Here is an 18,632-nt window from a genome sequence, read left to right as displayed (position 1 = left end):
GAAATATGCCTTAAGTAAGTACTATAATTAGATATTAAGTAAATGTCTTACACATACACACATGTACACACACACACACACACACACACACACACACACACGGGAATGCAAAAGATCTCAGACAGTATAAAAATAGGATGTGGGGCTGGAGAGATGGCTCAGTGGTTAAGAGTACTGGGTACTCTTTCCAGAGGACCCAGGTTCAATTCCCAGTACCCACATGGCAGCTCATAACCATCTGCAACTCTAGTCATGGGGTATCTGATGTATCTTCTGGCCTCTGAGAGCACTAGGCACACACACAGTGCCCAGATATACATGCAAGCAAAAATTCCTATACATATAAACATAAATAAAATAAAATGTAAAGTATCTCAGTATTGACTTCACTGTAAAGTGATCATATTATGGGCACAGTGGGCTAGGTAAAATATATTATTAATATTACTTTCAGTCCTTGGGATTTCAAGTGTGGCTTTGGAAACCTTTTAAGCACTTATATGGCATGTGTTATATGTCTATAGTCTAGCACTGTGGTGGAGAATGTGAGAGAGTTCGCTGTGGTGCAAGCCCCAGAGCTCAGCAGGAGAAGGGAACGCTGAGAAAAGGGAGGCATGAAAGAGTGGGTCCTGTGGGACCAGGGAAGCTATAGGAACGGTGCTGGGTTTCCTCCACATGACTTCCAGATGCACAGTGGTAGGTAGCACAAGATATATGCTCTTGGTTCACTCCAGCTGTGGCATGGGAAGCTAGAGGGAGAAGAAACCGAGGCAGCAGGACTGATTAGGGAACACTGAGCTTCTTCAGGTAAAAGACAATGAGGCCCTGAGTGGAGCCTTCCCTTAAAATAGCCCACTTTACTGGGCCAGATCCCTAAGCCCACTCCACATGGGGACTGGATCAAAACTATCACTACACTCTGCTTGCTGCCCTAGAAACAAAGAGGAAAGAACACACACATGCGCGCACACACACACACACACATGCGCACACACACACACACACACACTCTGAGAAGTTGTGGTTAAAGTTAATACGAGGAAATGAATACAATTCCATTGGTTGGCTTTATAGCCTTCCAAATGGACAAAGCATGCAAAGGATTATTTGATGTTTTCTACCAGATGCTCTTAATGGTTACTGTTTGCTCACCTGAGAAACTTCAAACACACAGAACACCAATAATCCAACATGAAAGGGTTTCCTCCCACCCCCATGCTCAACAAACCAACCTACAGACAGCAGACCAAGAAGCTGGTGCTGAACAGAACCAGATCTAGTCAGTTCTAGAAAAAGCATCAAAAGAAGGAGGCTCTGCTTTCTAAGGATCCCTACCGGGGTGCTTCCTTATAGCATGGGCAAAGGTCATGCCACTACAGAAGACTACATAAATAAAGGCTGCAGGGCCGCTGTTGTCTGCATGGAATGGTCTCATAGAAAGGGAAAGGGGAAAAAAGCTATAAAATAATTTCTTTTTAAGCTAAATGTGGTACATATCTCTAATCCCAGAATGTAAAATAACAGAGGCAGGAGAAACACTTAATTTGAGGAAAACCTAAGATACAGCAAATTTCAGGCCAGCCACAGTGGGACCCTGTCTTGAAAAAAAAAAATGTGATATATATGCTAAAATATATGTACACACACACACACACACACACACACACACACACACAGAGGCTGGAAAGGATTAGAGATGTGTCTCAGTTGATCCAGGTTGTCTAGCACTCACAAAGCTCTGGGTCCAGTGTCTAGCATAGCTGGGTGATGGTGTCCAGCATAGCTGGGTGATGGTATCCTGCATAGAGCTGGGTGATGGTGTAGTTCTATAACCTAAGCACTGAGGAGGTAGAAGCTGGAGGATCATGAGTTCAAGCTCATCCTTGGCTACATCACAGTTTCAAGACCAGTCTGGGCTACATAAGACCCTAGCTCAGAAAATAAAGAAAAAGAAGGAAAAACAAGAGATGAAATAAGATAGTTTCTTCTAGGAAACTGAATGGAAAAGCATAAGTTATAGTGGTTTGTAATAGTGCTTGATCATGCCGGGTGGTGGTGGCGCACGCCTTTAATCCCAGCACTTGGGAGGCAGAGGCGGGCGGATTTCTGAGTTCGAGGCCAGCCTGGTCTACAGAGTGAGTTCCAGGTCAACCAGGACTACACAGAGAAACCCTGTCTCAAAAAACCAAAAAAAAAAAAAAAAAAAAAAAAAGTGCTTGATCATAAAACCCAAAGAACTCAAAAAATGCAATCTGTCTTCATCCTTGATCATTTAAATGAGACATTCCAAAATGAATATCTTAACTTTGTCATTTATTCTTATACCATTAATTTCCCCACACACATTCAAGCAGACCTATATTCAATTCAAATTAGTGGAGAGATTGCCCCTCTAGCCAGATCTCTGCAGCCCTGGGATTTCAGTACTCCATCACTGTCTTCATAGAAAAATGATACAATGCCATGGCCAATCCTAGTCCAGTCTCCTCAGAACTGCTGGCCAGGGCCACGCGGCCAAGGGAGCTCTCCTCTAGAATCTGAGTTTTTCCCCAGGACGAGGCGCTAACTAACCTTTAGCTGACGTCTGATGCATCCGAATCTTTTTGGAAGCCACAAACTGTAGCACCCTCTCCACGTTACTCTTCATCTCTTGTTGGTTACTGGGACGCAACTGCACTCCACTCAGTTTTTCTCCTGCTGTGAGAAGAAGAAAAACAACAACAGGTAACGTTAGAAGGAAGAACATTAACACAATTTCCTAACAGCCAGGCACAAGGCTGGGGATGCAAACACTAAAATTCTCTATTAACAAATGAGTGGGTTAAGTCCTGGTGTGTGCTCCAGGGGAATCGGCTGGAGAAGAGAAAAATGAAAGCCATTCAGAACACTTCAGTCTTTCAAACGGAAGCCCATAGTGAGGTTATCTGTGTACACTGATTAATACATTAAATATTCACAAGTACTCACTGTGCCAAACACTGTTCTGGGCACTACAGAAAGCAGGGAATAAGGTGAACAGAGTCTCTCCCTCCCAGTTTATATATGCAATGTAGTAAGCCAATGTTTAATATAATTTTGGGGAAGAATAAAGGCTAAGAAAAAATAGCAATCAGGACCTTTCTGATAATACAGTGTTGCAAAATCTGATTAAGACATATTTATATTTTAGAAGGGCACATGCCAGGCTGAAGAGCCATAAACGCAAACCCCAAAACAAGATGAGCTCAGACTATCTGAGAGGCAAAAAGACATTATGGCTAGCTAGGCATGAAATACAGCAGCACCTCAGCAGTAGGGTGGCTTAGGCAAAAGGATCAGGAAGCAAATCAGGTTAATCAAAGTCAGTCATGGCTATACAGCAAGTTCTAGGCCAGCCTGGGCTACATGCGACTCTGTCTCATATGAAAAAGGAAAGATCAAATGTGAACTAGAGTGGAGTTATTAGAGCCAAGACCCAGGAAAGGCCACAGAGATAAGCAAGGCGGGTCACTCAGGGCTTTGTGGACCACAGGAACACCCTGAGGTTTCTTCTACGGGTAATGGAAAGCCATCGAGGACTTCCAGACAGGGTAGTGACACTCTCTAGTTTGTGTTTTCCAAAGTTGACTGTGTACAGATATGGATCATAAAGAGAACAAAGCAGAGACACTCTTGGGAACAATAGTCAACAAAGTCAAGGCACGGGGTAAGGATGGCTGGGGTTTAGGTGGAAGAGAGCGGCTGGCCACAAGTCAGATGCTGAGTATATTTTGTATACAAAATGGAGGGCACATGTTAAGAACCGGCTGTGGTACAGGAGGGAGGACGTTCCCTGGGAAAGCCTCCTAAGTGCTCTGCTTGACAAGTGAGAGAAGGGTAGCATGAGGCGCTCCTGGACAGAGACAGAATGTGTGGGTGGGCAGGGAGGGTAAGGAAATAAGGAGCATGGTATGGGTGAGGAAATAAAACATGCCGATTGGCTGTAGCTAAGACATTTGAGCAATGCTGGTGAACAGGACACTGTGGGTATGTCTAAAACTCAGGGAAGAGTGAAAGACTACGCAAAACTGGGGAGAGAACATGAGGTTTTCTCTTTTCTTATGTATATGTGCGTGTACATGAGGTGTGTCGTGTGTGCACACATAGGTGTGCATGGCTGTGCATATGGAAGAAGCTGCTATCTTGCTCTGTCACTATATTCTTCATCCTCTTGAGACAGGTTTTGGTTTTTTGTTTACCTGGACTATGGTGGCAGTCAGCAAGCACAGTGATCCTCCTGCCTCCACCCACCAAGTGCTGGAGTTATAGGTACTCTTGTGACCATGCATGGCCTTTTAAACATGAGCACTGGGGATTCAAACTCCAAACCTCATGCTTGCACATGAACCATAACTGAACTGTCTCCTCAGCCCTGTTGAGGTTATTTCAGGCTGGTTAAAACCTGGATCTTGGAAAAATGAAAACACATACTGATACTGCTTCCAGGTTTGTGGATTGCCTCTGGAAATAACCCTGGCTGCCAGGATGGAGGATGGGTAACTGTGGTGGCTAACATTGATTATCTATCAATGTGACAAGATATAGAATCACCTAGGAGACAGGTCTCTCCGTTGAGGAACTATTTACATTAGGCTAGCCTCTCTGGCCATGTCTGGGAGAGGATATCTTAGTTAAGTAAACTGAGGTGGAAAGAACCCCCTAGATGGGCAGCACCATCCCCTGGGTGTGGGCCCTGGACACACGAGTGAGCTGAGCCCAGCATTCAATGTTCTCTCCTCTGGATGTGGCAGTAACTTGACCAGCTGCCTCAAAGCCCCATTACCCTAGACTTCTCTTCAAACTGTCATCCAAAGTAAACCCTTCCTTCTTTAAGTTGCTTTTGTCATGGAAACAAGGCAAGTTTACATTAATACAGTATCTGTTAAAGAAATACGGGCAGAAGAGCTTTTGATCTTAATCCTTTTGTGCCTAGATTTCCTGCCTGTCCACATGTAACCTATCTAAACAAAGGAAAAAGAAGATGTTTAAAATAGACTTTGAGATTCTTTTTTTATTTTATTTTCAGTTATGTGCATATGTGTGCGTGTGTGCGTGTGTGTATGTGTGTGTGTGTATACACAAGTGCAGGTGACCTTGGAGTCCACAAGAGGGATGACCAGAAGCTGGAGTTACAGAAGATTGTGTGTGGTGGGAGGCAGACTCAGGGCCTCTGCAGACTCAACGTATACACTCTTAATAGCCACGCATCTTTCTAGCTAGGACTCTGGAATTAAAACAGAGCTAGGTTTGCATCTCTACCTGGATACTTGAAGTTATGTGAACCTGTGAAGTTGCTGAGCCTCGTAAACCATCAGTAAAACAGTATGGGTTGATCATTCATCACCTACAAGATCAAACGCACAAACACTCCAAAATATGAAACATCATTACTATTTTATGCATATGGGCGTATGTGGGTCTATGCATGCTCAGTGCCGAGGGAGGCCAGAAGAGGGCATCCAAGTCCCAGGAACCAGAGTTAGAGGTGGCCTGTGTCTTACCATGTTGAGTTCCAGAGGACCATGGGACTCAAACCCTGGGCCTCTGGAAGAGCAGCCAGAGATCTTTACTACCAAGTGTTAAGCATTACACTGTTGCTCAAAAAACTGCTGCTTTGGGGGCATTTGGATTTTCCATAATGCTTACTTGTAAGTGCTCAACTCGTTTTTTTAAATCCATAATCTGAAGCATTTTTGGTCCAAGGATTTTGAGTGAGGGATACTCAGCCTGGACTCAAACCCACATCACAAATAAATCAAATAGCACAATTGGCTATTTTTTTGACACATAAATATTAAGTATCTATTTATTTATTTATTTATTTACTTATTTATTTATATCTTCCCTTTTGTTTCCTGAAAACAGGAATAATAATGCCCACTTCCTAAGGGTGTGATGACCAAATAAACTCACACAAGATAGAAAGCATTCCATCCTAGCAGCTGCAGTTACTACTGCCACATGAATACTCCATCGTGAGCTGTCTCCAAGAAAGTATTCCCAGATAGGCTGTCTGTCGCAAACCAACTTCTTCCACACCACAGACCTCTGGGACGCTAAGCTACATCAACTGACCAATAATAAATGTTAGAGAACTTATTCTGTGTACTTGGGTAGAGTTTATGGAACCATAAAAGCAAAATACAGTGTATCATTCTCTTCAATAGCTCAGTCTATACCATGGCTAATGAGGGAAACCATAGCAAAGCTATGGAAAAACATCAGGAGCGTAATGCTACAGGGCCTGACAAGAACAGCCCCCAGAAGTGAAGGGCAGACCCCTTCAATACGTGGGTCCAAATGTCATGGAGATGAGTCCTTTTGCTAGTGACATTTTCTCTTGGCCTGAATTCTCTGTCTCTCTCTCTCTCTCTCTCTCTCTCTCTCTCTCTCTCTCTCTCTCTCTCCCTCCTCCCTCTCTGTGTGTGTTGTGTATGAGTGTTGTGCCTGCATGTATATTTATGCAGAACAAAGTGCTGGTTCCCTTGTGACTGGAGGAGTTACAGATGGTTGTGAGCTACCCCATGGGTGCTGGGAATTAAACCCAGGTCCTCTGCTACAGCAGTCTGTGTCCTCAGTGGCTGAGCCAACTCTCCAGCCCTCCCATTCTGGTTTTTAATTCAGACGGCAGCTCTTCTGGAAGCTGTCCTCCCCTATTCAGACACTCATTCTTCCGGTCTGCCACTCCTGAGCCCGAGGACTAAGGAGGGCATCTCGTCTATGTCTCCTCCTCTGCTTCCCCCATCAGAACACTAAGGACAGTAATAAAACGGACTTCACTTTCCAGCCCTTCCAATTGGACTGGGAACCCCTGAGGGCACCAGCAGAATTAACATCTTCCTATACAATACAGTGCCTGACACACAACGGTTATTGACCAACATCTAAATTAACCGAGGCAAGTACTTTAGGTTTTCCCGACTCCATTGTCATGTATTCTAAAGAAGGAACAACCTGCTTTGAAGGGCGTATGGAGAAGAAAGAAGTCAGTTCTCGTCTACACTAGCATCAGAGTCCAAGGCCAACTGACCAACAATCTCGATGAGATAGGCCAGGATCACTCCATCTCGGAGATCCTGTCGCAGGTCCTGCACAGGCTTCACGGACGGCCTCTTCTTCAGCTGGGCATTCACCCAGGCCACGTAGGCCTGTAGCTGTTGCTGGAAAATAAAAGGTGGAGATGAGGGAAAGATGGCTTATCAGTCTTATCCCCTAGCCTGTCACTGCAAAACAGCTTGAGATGCTGAAGTACAAGGCGAAATCTCTATCGGGAAGCAGAGAAAGGCCTTAAGATATCAGATCAGGCCCAGAGCGCATTCCAAAATCCCTAGCTTTAGGTTAACACCCAGGGATAAGCTGACCTCTGACTTATTCAACACTGCAGACACAGATAGAGAGACCAGAGTTCCTAGGTTGTCACTGCTGCCTCCCGTGCTCTGCTTAGCCAGGATTCAGGTTCAGTCACTGCTGCCGGCAGCCCACCGCAGCTCCTCATGGACTTTATGGAACGGACCCTGACACCCCATTCATTGATCGTGTGGAACCAGACACGGCAGGTTCCAAGCACAGCACTGCCTCCCACAGCTGCTTTCCTCAGGACGACAAAGGTTTGCTCATCCCACACTCAACGCCTCCTGAGCCCATAATCCTAGGATTGCTAAAGAATTAGTTTTAATCTGTGTTTTATATTGACAAAGACAATCTGATTACGTAAGACTAGTGCAGAGAAGAAAAGAGGAACCATGAAGAGAACAGGAGCTCTGAGGACAGAGGGAGTTTTCCTTTACTTCATACAAGGTTGGGACGCTGTACTACCAATGAGATGTCCAGGTTGGGACATCTTAGGAATGCTTCCCAAGCCTTCACACCCTACAGATTCCATTTTCCATTTAACAGAACTTGTACTCTGGATGTTTAGGCGTTGAAATCTTAAGCACACACGAATAATATCACAGTCCAGAAGGCAGATGTTTTGTTGCTGTAACATCCCAAGATCTTAAAACTAAAAATTAAGTTCAAGGACTAATTATATGAAATTATAATTTGGTTAAAATACAGTTGATTTCTAAGTCTCAAGCACTTCCTTGGTGAAAAGATGCTGCTGGAAATTATTACTGGCTAATTCCGGGGCTCAAATGAAATCTTGTTAGTTTCTCTGCTGGTTTTTGGACATCGTCATTGGAAGAGAGCACTAAGGCGATGATCCATCAGCTACTGACACTATAGGATCTGCCGTGGGCAGCAGGAATTGGGAGGAGAGAGCTAACATTTCCTGAGAACCTGCCTCGAATTAAACACCATTTCTGGCGGTGTGTTCTGTTTTTGTGGTACAAGGGATTGAATCTAAGGTCGGGTGTGTGCTAGCCAAGGGATTTACCCTTGAGCAATAGCTACAGTCCTGTTTCTGGTGTTCTAATTTGATTACTAATTCTGGTGTTCTTAGTGAAAACTGATGCTTATCAAAGGGTTGATTGTTTTTACATTTTCTTCATTTGTGTGTGTGTGTGTGTGTGTGTGTGTGCTTGTGCATGTGCTTGTGCGCATTATGAGATGCAAGTGTGGAGGTCAGAAGATGACTAGTAACAGTTGGTGCTCTACTTCCACCATGTGGGGCTTGGGGATTGAATTTAGGACGTTAGACTTGCCAGCAAGCACCCTTGCCCACTGAGACATCTTGCCAATCCTGGTCATTATTATTGTTGCCAGCATCAGCTAATTTGATCCCCATCAAAAAAAAAAGTGTGCGTGTGTGTGTGTGTGTGTGTGTGTGTGTAAACAAAAAACCAAAATCACCATAAAGCCAGTATTATTTCCATTTTTATGGGTTACATTTGTAGAAGTGACAGAACTTCCCCCAATGTGCCCAGAACTAGGACGTAGTATGTCCAGTTTCAAATCCAGAAGACCCTGCCCGTTCATTCACAGAGGCCCCTTGCTATCTACTCACTGCAGAACATGAGTCAGACACCCATCCCCAGAAAGCAGTTGATACATAGTGTTCCAAGGTACTGCCTGAGGCAGCCAGGTCAAGGGCATCTCTGGAGTGAATGCTGTGGTTTAAGGGAAAGAAGATAAGAGCAGACAGGGCATAAGAGTAACACCGAGGGGTAAAACTCCTAATGGGGAAGGTGGGGCATATCTATAATCCCAAGTTTTGGGAGATAGAGCCAGCTTGAGGCTAGCCTGAGGTACATGGGCTCCTGTCTCAGAACAAAACCACCGAACTCCTAATCATTTTCCCTATATTTTTTTCATTTAAAATTTTTTTTTGACAATAATGTCTCACGATATAGTCCTGGTCGGAATGGAACTCATCACATAGACCAGGCTGGCCTAGAACTTTTAGAGATCCTCTGCCTCTGCCTTCCAAGTACTGGAATTATGGAGCTAGCCACCACACTTGGCTAAACTTCTCTGTCTATGATAGCAACCACCCTTAACTCACCCTCCACGCGTTCCTGCTTAAAATTCTTTGTTGGTCTTCTATTATCCTGAAGATAAGTCCCATTTCTTAGCTGCCCTACAGTAGGCCTGTCTGGTTTGCTTTACGAGGTACTTTGGGTGTGCAATATGAGTAGACCTTGGGACATGTGGGATCACCCTCTATTCCTCCATGTCCCCGTCATGCCTCAGTCTGTCCAGACCACACACAGTTCCCCAAATGCACCCCACTTTCTCACCACTGTACCTCCCTGCCTGCAGATGCTTCTTAAAGTCTCAACTCAAGCACTACTTTCTCACAAAAACCTTCCCTGACCTCTCACATACCTCAGACTCAATGTGTCTTTGTCATTCAACTGCTTCACCAATAATTTGAGAGCAAGCCATGGGACAACAAACAAAGACCTCAGACCTCTACACAGTTTGCAAGTATAAGAACCTGATTTGGATCCTGAGCGCCCACATAGAAAACTAGACACAGTGGGTGGTGCACACCTAAAACCCCAGCACTGGGCGTGAAGACAGACAAATCACAGGCGCTCACTGGCCACACAGTCTTCTAAAACTCCAGGCTCAGTCACAGAGCCTGTCTGAAAAAATAACAGTGTGACCAGAGAAGGCATCCCAACATCATCCTCTGACACACACACACACACATACACACACACACTGCACAAACACAACATCCAAACACACAGCACTATATACACACCTGCACAAACTTTCACATATATATCTACACACACACCTTTACATATACACAACACCACATTTATCATACACATTTATTTATTATGACACAAACACCAGCACACACACCTGCACACACACACACACACACATGCACGCATCTGCGTACGAACTCACTTGCTGAAAGAGGCACGTGCTATAGGGGGTTGCACAGGGTGCTGAGACAGCATTAGTCGAGCATGAAGGCCAAGAGGTTAAGGAGCAAAGGAGGCAAAGCGTGAACTCAATAGTCCTGAGTGTGAAATACAATTTCTGCAGGGAGTCACAACAGCTCACAGTGACTAGTCTCTTAAGTACCTAGTGCTCACAAATATTTGCTTCCTGAGAGAAACATCTGTCCCGTTTCATCAGACCCATCCCTAAGCCCATTGTGAGGTGATTTTTCAATAGGACAAGATGATTCTTAAGTAACCATAGCCTTATCTTGGCTGCAAAGAAGCAAAATGTCTTGGATGGAAAAGTGATCAGGGGTTCCAGACTACTTCTCCTACACATTAACCCCTGCTGGGGTCTCCCAACAAATGGGGATCCACAGCCTGAATGGTAGGGTCATCACTTTTCAGGAAGTCTATTCTGGACCAAAAGCTATGCTAGTTCCCTTCGCACATCTTTCTCTCCTGTTATTCTGCTTGACTTAGATGTTCTATTTACAATGAAGACTAAAGCCTGAGCCTCAGAATAAGGTGCCATAACCCATTCAATGCCACCCAGATAGTGAAACATGAATATGAGATTCCACTCCTAAATTAACGAATCTCTGAGCTGTAAGTGATTCTGGTGAGCCTCGAAGGATGCTATTTAGTCTAAAGCACCCCTCCCACAGGTGATGCCTGGGTCTCTTGTGCACTATTCTTCTACACTAAGTGGCTCAGTGTGGTTCAGACCAGCCATAATGGCATCCTGTGGGAATCCACTGGAAAAGTAGTGTCTTGGTATCTCCCAGCTTGGGTTTTAATGGGATCCCCTGATATCTGTATGCGCATTTAAGTGTGACAAATAGCAATTCAGACCATTGGTCCCCTCTCCAGATCCATGACAAGATGAGGAAGGGCTGGAATGTAGTTCAGTGCCAAAGAGTCTCTGCAGTTTATGGGGATTATTATGCTTCTGGCCTAAAGGTCTCTGAGATCCTAACACTACACACTTGCTACAATGCCTTGTGTATAAAGGACAGGTGAAGCTCACCCAATCATTTCTCTGTTTTTTATTCTATTCTTTTGTCTTTCTTCCCTTGTTCCCACCAAACCACACCATTGGTTCACACTGATGGGTCATTCAAAATCCTTAAAGATAATTTTTTTTAATTTAATAATTTTTCACTGTGAAGTAATTTCTGGCTTATGAAAAGATAAATGTGGGCTGGGGATGTGGTTTCATGGGGAGTCAGTTTGCCTTCCATGCAGAAGGCTCTGGGTTCCATGCCCAGCGCTACATAAAGTGGGCATGGTGATGATGTACCTGTAATCCCCTTCCGGCAGAAGGACCAGAAGTTTAAGGCCATTCGCTCTGCAGCAAGGCTGAAGCTAGCCTTGACTATGACATCCTGTCTTTAAAAAACAAAAAAAAAAAGTTTAACTATACAAATTCATCATCTGTACTCTTGCCCAGGTCACCACTAGAGAACCACAGCACAGTGATCAAAATATGAAACTGCCATTAACATAATCTGCAGACTGCCTTTGAGGGTTATTTAAAAAAAAACAAACAAAAACAAACAAACAAACAAACAAAAACCCACGTGGGTCCCAGGATCAAAGCCCTGTGCCACTTCATGGACCTTTAATTATTTTTCCTGGTTTTCTCATGATGAAATTCAGGTTGTAGGTTTTTGACAAAAAACATAAAACAAAAAAAAAACAAACAAAAAAACAAAACAAAAACATATGCAAGTAAATAAAGGAAGGGCCCAGACAGCAATGCCTGAGGACAGGCTGACGGGCAACACTGTCAGGGACGATGGTGACACTGAGAAGGAACAGCGGGTTAAGTTCTGGGCACAGTCTGAACTATTTGTAGGAACCCACGGTGGGGATGTTCTCCAGCCAACTGACAAAATACGTACTCAGAGCACAGGACACGGGTGTTGCATTGAAGACACAGATTAAGAAGTACCTACGCACGTCTGCAAGTAAAACCATAACCGTGCAAATGACCGCCTTCCAGTGAGCACTCGCTACACGCCAGGTGCTGTGGTAAATACTTGGCCACAGACTTCCAGGCCTTCACCACCTTGCACGCACTGATCCTGCAAGGAACCATCATTCCTACTGGATGGATGTGAGAACTGAGGTCACAAGTAACAGTACAGCTACAGTCGTGGGGCTGGCCAGAGGCAGATCAGAGACTTGAATTCAGTGCTCATTCCAAATCCTGTGCATCTCATAGAGTGAGTGAGGCAAACTGTGAGAAGTTACCTGGTGTGAAAAGGAGTGGGGAGTGAGGGCTCCTAAGAGAGAGAAAGGAAGGGGAAGGAGGAGGGGGAGGAAGGGGGAACATGCATTATCTCCTTCAGCCAGCAGACCTGTCCTGGTTAGGTTGTTTTCCCCCCTCAACTTGATATCTGGGAAGAGACCATCAATTGAGAAAATGTCTCCATCAAATTGCCTGTAGGCAAATCTGCACAGAGTTTTCTTGATTCGTGACTGATGAGGAAGGGCCCAGGCCACTGGTGGTGATGCTGCCCAGGAACATGGTCCTGGATGGCAGAAGAAAGCATGCTGGGTGAGCCACGAGCAGCGTGCTGCCAGGCAGAGCTCCTCCGTGGGCGCTGCTTCAGATCCTGACTTTTCTTGATGATTTAGTATAAGCTAAATAAACCCTCCCCCACAACACTGCTTTTAGTTGTGGTGTTTTTTTACGGTGATAGAGAGCAAACCAAGACACAATCCAATCAATAGAATCATTACTATTTAAGGCCATTTTCATATGGGGAACATGTTTAAGATCACACTACTAATAGGTAGTCAAACCAGGATTTAAACCCACTCCATCTTATTCCAGAGAATATATTATTTCTACCATAACAAAGAAACCTGGGACTTATCACTGGCGGGCCAGTGAGATGAACACAGTTTAGCAGGGAAAGGCACTTGCTGAACTCATTTCAATATCCATAGACCCTATGAAGGTGGAAAGAAAGAACTGATGCCACAAAGTTGTCCGGTGACTGCCACATGTGTTGTGGCATGCACACCCACGCACACCAAATCACCATCACCACGTTTCAGCTTACTACATAAGCATAAGGAAGGAGTTCAGAACCCCAAACCACCCAAAAGCTGGGTGAGCATGACGGCCAGTGCAGGAGGTGGAAAGGGGATTCCCAAGAGTAAGCTGACTAGACACACTAGCCAAAACGGGCTGGTCCAAGGGTCTACCTCACTATACAAGGTAGCATGTGATCAAGGAAGACCGCTGACATCCTCTTCACCACGTGCTAGGCAGGGACGGAGAGCACACTGCGACAAGCGAGTCACCTGTCGAGGTGAAGCGTCTTGCTGTAGTATGGCTCAGCTCAGCAGTCTGGACCAGCCTCGGAGGGAACCCAAGGACAGGCTCATAGAGAGGTGGAGGGAGTCAGGGAACACCAGGGTCACGAGGGGCTGGAGATGAAGTCACTGGCCACGGGGTCCCAGCCAGGGAGAGGAGGTGAAAGCAGCAGGTAAGTTGAGAGGAAGGAAGACATGAGGAGGGGCTGATGGGACACAAACACTAAGTTTAATAAAATGAGTAGTGGAAACTGGGTTTGAGCAGTGTCAGGGTTCAAGACGCCAGTGTAGAGCCGATGTGAGAGTACACCCCTGTAACCACTGCACCCAGAAGGCTGAGGCAGGAGGACTGCTGCGTGTTTAAGACTAGCCTGGGCTACACGGTGAACTTGAGGTCAGCCTGGGCAACAAAGTTGAGTCCCTTTCTCTCTCTCTCTCTAAAAAAATAAAAAAGTTGTTGTTGTTGCTGTCGTCGTTTTGTTTCTTACGTGCAGGTAACATGGTAGTAAGATCCAGCTGTGGTCCTGATGGGGTGGTGTGGAGGTGTTAGTTGAAGCAGAAGGACAGTGCAGGACTGGGAGTCTAGATGATCTTTACAATGGCGCTGGAAGTCCTCCCAAGGGAGGAGGAGACAATAAGATGCTGGGGCTATTTTGTATTATGCCCAGATTCATATTATGAATCATATTCATATTATCATATTAAAGTGGATAAGCAAATCTTAGGTTAAGTCAGTGCTTTTTTTTTTTAATTAATAGCTGGATTTGGGGTGTCTACTACAAACCATGCAGGTATAAGTCAGCCAAGTGGAACCTAACCAGCATGTTCAAGCTTCACAGCTGCACGGGGCAATACTTAGGGATCAGATAGCTCTTCTCCAGGTCTCAGCTCCTCCCTTTCCATCTAACTTGGGGGGGGTCAGCCTCTGAACTGGGGGTCTAGTCTCTCTGAGGTCTTGAGGTATCTGCACTCCTCACTTAAAGGGCAGGAAACACTGTGTGTCTTTGCTACCAAGTGCCTGCTGCGGGCTCTTAAAAACCCTACTTAAAGGACAAAGTCACACTTTTGAGGACCAGCAGCACCCGTTTCCCACCAACATGCTTGTCTTAGAAGGGGCTGTAGTGTGAGCCCAGCACTGCTTGGCTCAGCTGCTTGGTTTAAACAACAGGCACCCCCCCACCCCCAACAGATGGAATGCTGTATGTTTTTGCAAGAGGCTGTCATAATGTAAATTCCACAGTTGCTTTGTCTTCTTCTCCCCCTCCTTTTGTTTTTGTGTACAATAGTATTTAATACATTGTCATTTATAGCCGAGTAGTAGTGGCACATGCCTTTAAACCCAGCAACTAGGAGGCAGAGGCAAGCAGATCTCTTGTGAGTTCAAGGCCAGCCTGGTCTACATAGTAAGTTCCAGGCCAGGCAGGGTCACACAGAGAAACCCTATCTCCAAAAAAAAAAGATTCTTTTATAAAGCTAGATGTTTGTTTTACATCGCCAAGGTTAAACCCTGGGTCTCAATGCACTCAACACTCTACCCCTGAGCTATACCCTCAGCTCCCCAAAGCCAATAATACAAAAGACATTTATATTATCCTTACCTACTTGTCCTTGAATGGGCATGTGTAGGGAAGTTAGGGTGTGTGAACAAGCCAGAACCTGCACTCGGAGGTCAGAGGCCAACTTGGAGGAGTCAGTTCTCTCCTACCATGTGGCTGTAGGCCATCTTGCAGCCCCAGATTTTCAGTTTAGTTAAGCATAGCCTTTCATGTCTGTGGGTGTTTTGCCTGCATGTGTATTTGTGCACCACCTGAGTGTCTGGTGCCTGCAGAAGCCAGATGGTGTTGGGTCCCCTGGAACTGGAGTTACAGATGGTTGTGAGCCACCATGTAGGTGCTAGGAATCAAACTCGAGTCCTCTGGAAAAGCACCCAGTGCTCTCAACCACAAGCCATCTCTCCAGCCCAAGGTTTTTTCGTTTGTTTGTTTTGTTTTGTTTTTGTTTTTGTTTTAAAGTAAAGTCTTCTCTGGTTAGAACCCGGGTGTGGGGTTCAGAGCCTAGACAGACCACTCACTCTCATTTTCTTCTCCCCTAAACTTCCCTCCAATTTATCTACCTCCCCCTTCTACTTGACTTCTTCGAGAACTAAAAAGATTCATTTTGTGTGTGTGTGTGTAAGAAATGGAGGGAGAGACAAAGAGAGACACACAGTGAGACACAGAAACACACACACACACACACAGAGAGAGAGAGATATGAAGTACCTAAAGAGTCCAAAAGAGGGTATCAGATCTCCCAGAGCTGGGGCGTGGTGGCACAAGCTTGTAATCCCAGAGGCGCCAAGATGAGATGGACCAGGTGTGTCCCTAGAAGTTCCCTGGCCAGCGAGGATAGGCTACCTGGCAAGTTCCAGGCTGGTAAGGAAAGTTATTTTAAAAAGGTGGAAGGCACCTGAGGAATGACCCCTGAAGCTGTCCCGTAACCTGCACAGATATAAGCACACTCGTGCACAGGTGCACACATACACACATTCTCTTGCACCCAAACAAACACACACAACTTAAGTGTTATGATAAGCAGGCTGTCCTGTTTACTAGTGAAAAGCCGTGGTTGAAGGAGTGAAGCCACCATGGAGAAGAGGCCATGCTGGGAAGCCTGACAACTCTGCTTCTGCTCTCCGCTAAGTGTGAAATATTGCTGTGGCCCTGCCCTCTCTATGGTTTAACTTTTCAGATTTTCCTAGGAGTGTGAGTCAGTGAACTCTATTTCCTAGTTCTTCTTGTTCATGTTGGGTTTATGGCACCTACAGCCAGAGTTTAACAAAGAAAAGAAAGGCAAGCCAGGCAGTTGGTACATCTTGAGTCCACGACAGGACAGAACCTGACTTTCTCTTGAGTTTCACTTTTTAATTTGTCCAAGGGAAGCTATAAAGATGTCCGTGTCCAGGGCTGGAGATACAGATTACAGACCAATGACTCTTGCTGTTCTTACAAAGGACCCTGGTTTGGTTTTCAGTTCTTATGTGTCGGCTCACAACCAGCTGTAACTCCAGTTCCAGAAGATCTGATGCCTACTTCTCATCTCCACAGACACCAGGCACTTATGGAGTACATATATATATATATATGGCATATATTATATATAATATGGCATATATTATATATGCAGACAAAACATTCATAAACATAGAAATAAATAAATAATTTTTAAAAAGATGTCAGTATATGGATAATTCTAGAAAGAGAGTTTTGATTCTAGCTCTAAGTCAGACCTCAGAGGAAGGAGAAACAGAGGCAGCAGTGGTCTCTGCTGTCTAAGTAGGATTTGAGTCTCACAAGGCCCATCAATCCCCGTTTCCATCAGCTTCCTCCAAGACACTCCACATAGCCAAACTCTGAGTCCAAACTCTCAGTGTACAGAATTCTATCCACATCTTCATCTGGTCAGGGGCCCTTGACCTTGGAAGCCATCTTGCTGCCAAATGTAACTTTCCTTCTGTTTTTCTTTAGGATCCACCCTTCCTCCCAAACAACTTTATAGAGTCAGCCTTTGCCCGCCCCCCCCCATCCCCCTCAAGAGCCCAAGATCAAAGACTGTTTCTACAGAGGATTTGTTTGGTTAGAGCTGCCAGAGCAGGGAGTAGTTTCCACCAGGGAACTTCATGGGACCCACTATTCCTAGTGTAGAAATATCTGAGTGGTTTGGGTCAGTGACTCCCTGCTGGCCACCTGGAGAGCAGCAAGCTTTCAAGACAGGCTAGAGACAGTGCAGAAGAAAACTGACCCGCCGAGAACGGAAATTACTTTAACAGTGATACCAGATACCCATTTAGAACTGAGACCCCAGCAGCAGAATGTGGAAAGACAGCCATAGAAAGTCCTTCAGATACAAAAGTCGAGGTTAAGTTATAATGAGGCTAACTTCAGTAGGAAAAAAAACCCCACAATACTGTATTTCTTTTCTATGATATATTTAGTTGGATTTTTTTTGGTTTTTTGTTCGTTTGTTTGTTTGTTTGTTTTGTTTTGTTTTTTGAGACAGGGTTTCTCTGTGTAGCCCCTAGCTGTCCTAGAACTCACTCTGTAGACCAGGCTGGTCTTAAACTCAGAGATCTACCTGTCTCTGCCTTCCAAGCACTGGTACTAAAGGCATGGCCACCACTGTCCAGCTCTTTTCTATTAATTCTTTTCTGAATTCTTTTCTGAATGTTCTTTGCTGAATCAATGTTCTTTGTTCATTGTCCTTGATGGCTAGTTGGGTCAAAATAAAAGTATGATTGAAATGTCTTCTTCCTCACATGGACAAGGCCATTCCTAACAATGTTCGGCCTCAGGACCAAAGGATCATATAGAAAAAGAATGATAACATTTCATAAACTTATCCTAAAATTTCCATTAATTAGAAGCTCCACAAACAGTCTTTGTTCCTTTGTGACTACACGTTACGAAGTAAATGCTCAATAAATGTATGAGAATGAATCAATTCATCTATCTATAGTCAATCAATCTATAGTCTACGGGTGTCTCTTAGTTTAGAAACAGACCGTCTGGCCCACCCTGAGTACTTTGATACTGGATTCACCTCCTTACCAACTGTGGCTGATGAAGGTTATGTGTATGGCCACTTTAATGGGGATTAACTTAGGGGCTAACACAGAAATGCCTTCAGAAAAGTGTGAGGTTGAGCCATTGGTCTCTACAGCCCAGACAAGGCCCAGCTCCGGCTCTGAAGATGAAGTATTACTAACACTCAAACTCTCTAAACTGCCTGGGGGAGTGGCACCTGGCAAACGGTGCCCTGTCACGGCTACACAGCTGGGTCTGCCCATCACAGGGCACCGGGAACACAAGGCTGCCTGAGAGCGTTCAGCCAGGGAGCATCTGTTGAGCTGGCACTGGTGCCAGTGGGGGCAAAGCCAGCGAGTCTGGGGGGGGGGGG

General features: G+C 45.1%; 1 protein-coding gene across 1 annotated transcript in view; it reads right to left on the bottom strand.

Annotated features, from left to right (window-relative positions):
* The window catches only part of Dixdc1 (DIX domain containing 1), a 64,136-nt gene that overhangs the window by 40,150 nt on the left and 5,354 nt on the right, over positions 1–18,632 (bottom strand). The window contains exons 2-3 of the mRNA XM_028783817.1: positions 7,049–7,178; positions 2,572–2,697 (exon numbers count right to left, since the gene is read on the bottom strand). Of these exons, the coding sequence (XP_028639650.1) occupies positions 2,572–2,697; positions 7,049–7,178 (256 nt within the window). The remainder of the gene's footprint in view (positions 1–2,571; positions 2,698–7,048; positions 7,179–18,632) is intronic.

This window comes from Grammomys surdaster, unplaced genomic scaffold (assembly GCF_004785775.1).
Source record: "Grammomys surdaster isolate TR1022 unplaced genomic scaffold, NIH_TR_1.0 1164, whole genome shotgun sequence".
NCBI classification, from domain to species: Eukaryota; Metazoa; Chordata; class Mammalia; order Rodentia; family Muridae; genus Grammomys; species Grammomys surdaster.
The sequence above is the reverse complement of the archived record's forward strand: the minus strand, read 5'-3'. Positions and strand labels throughout refer to the sequence as shown.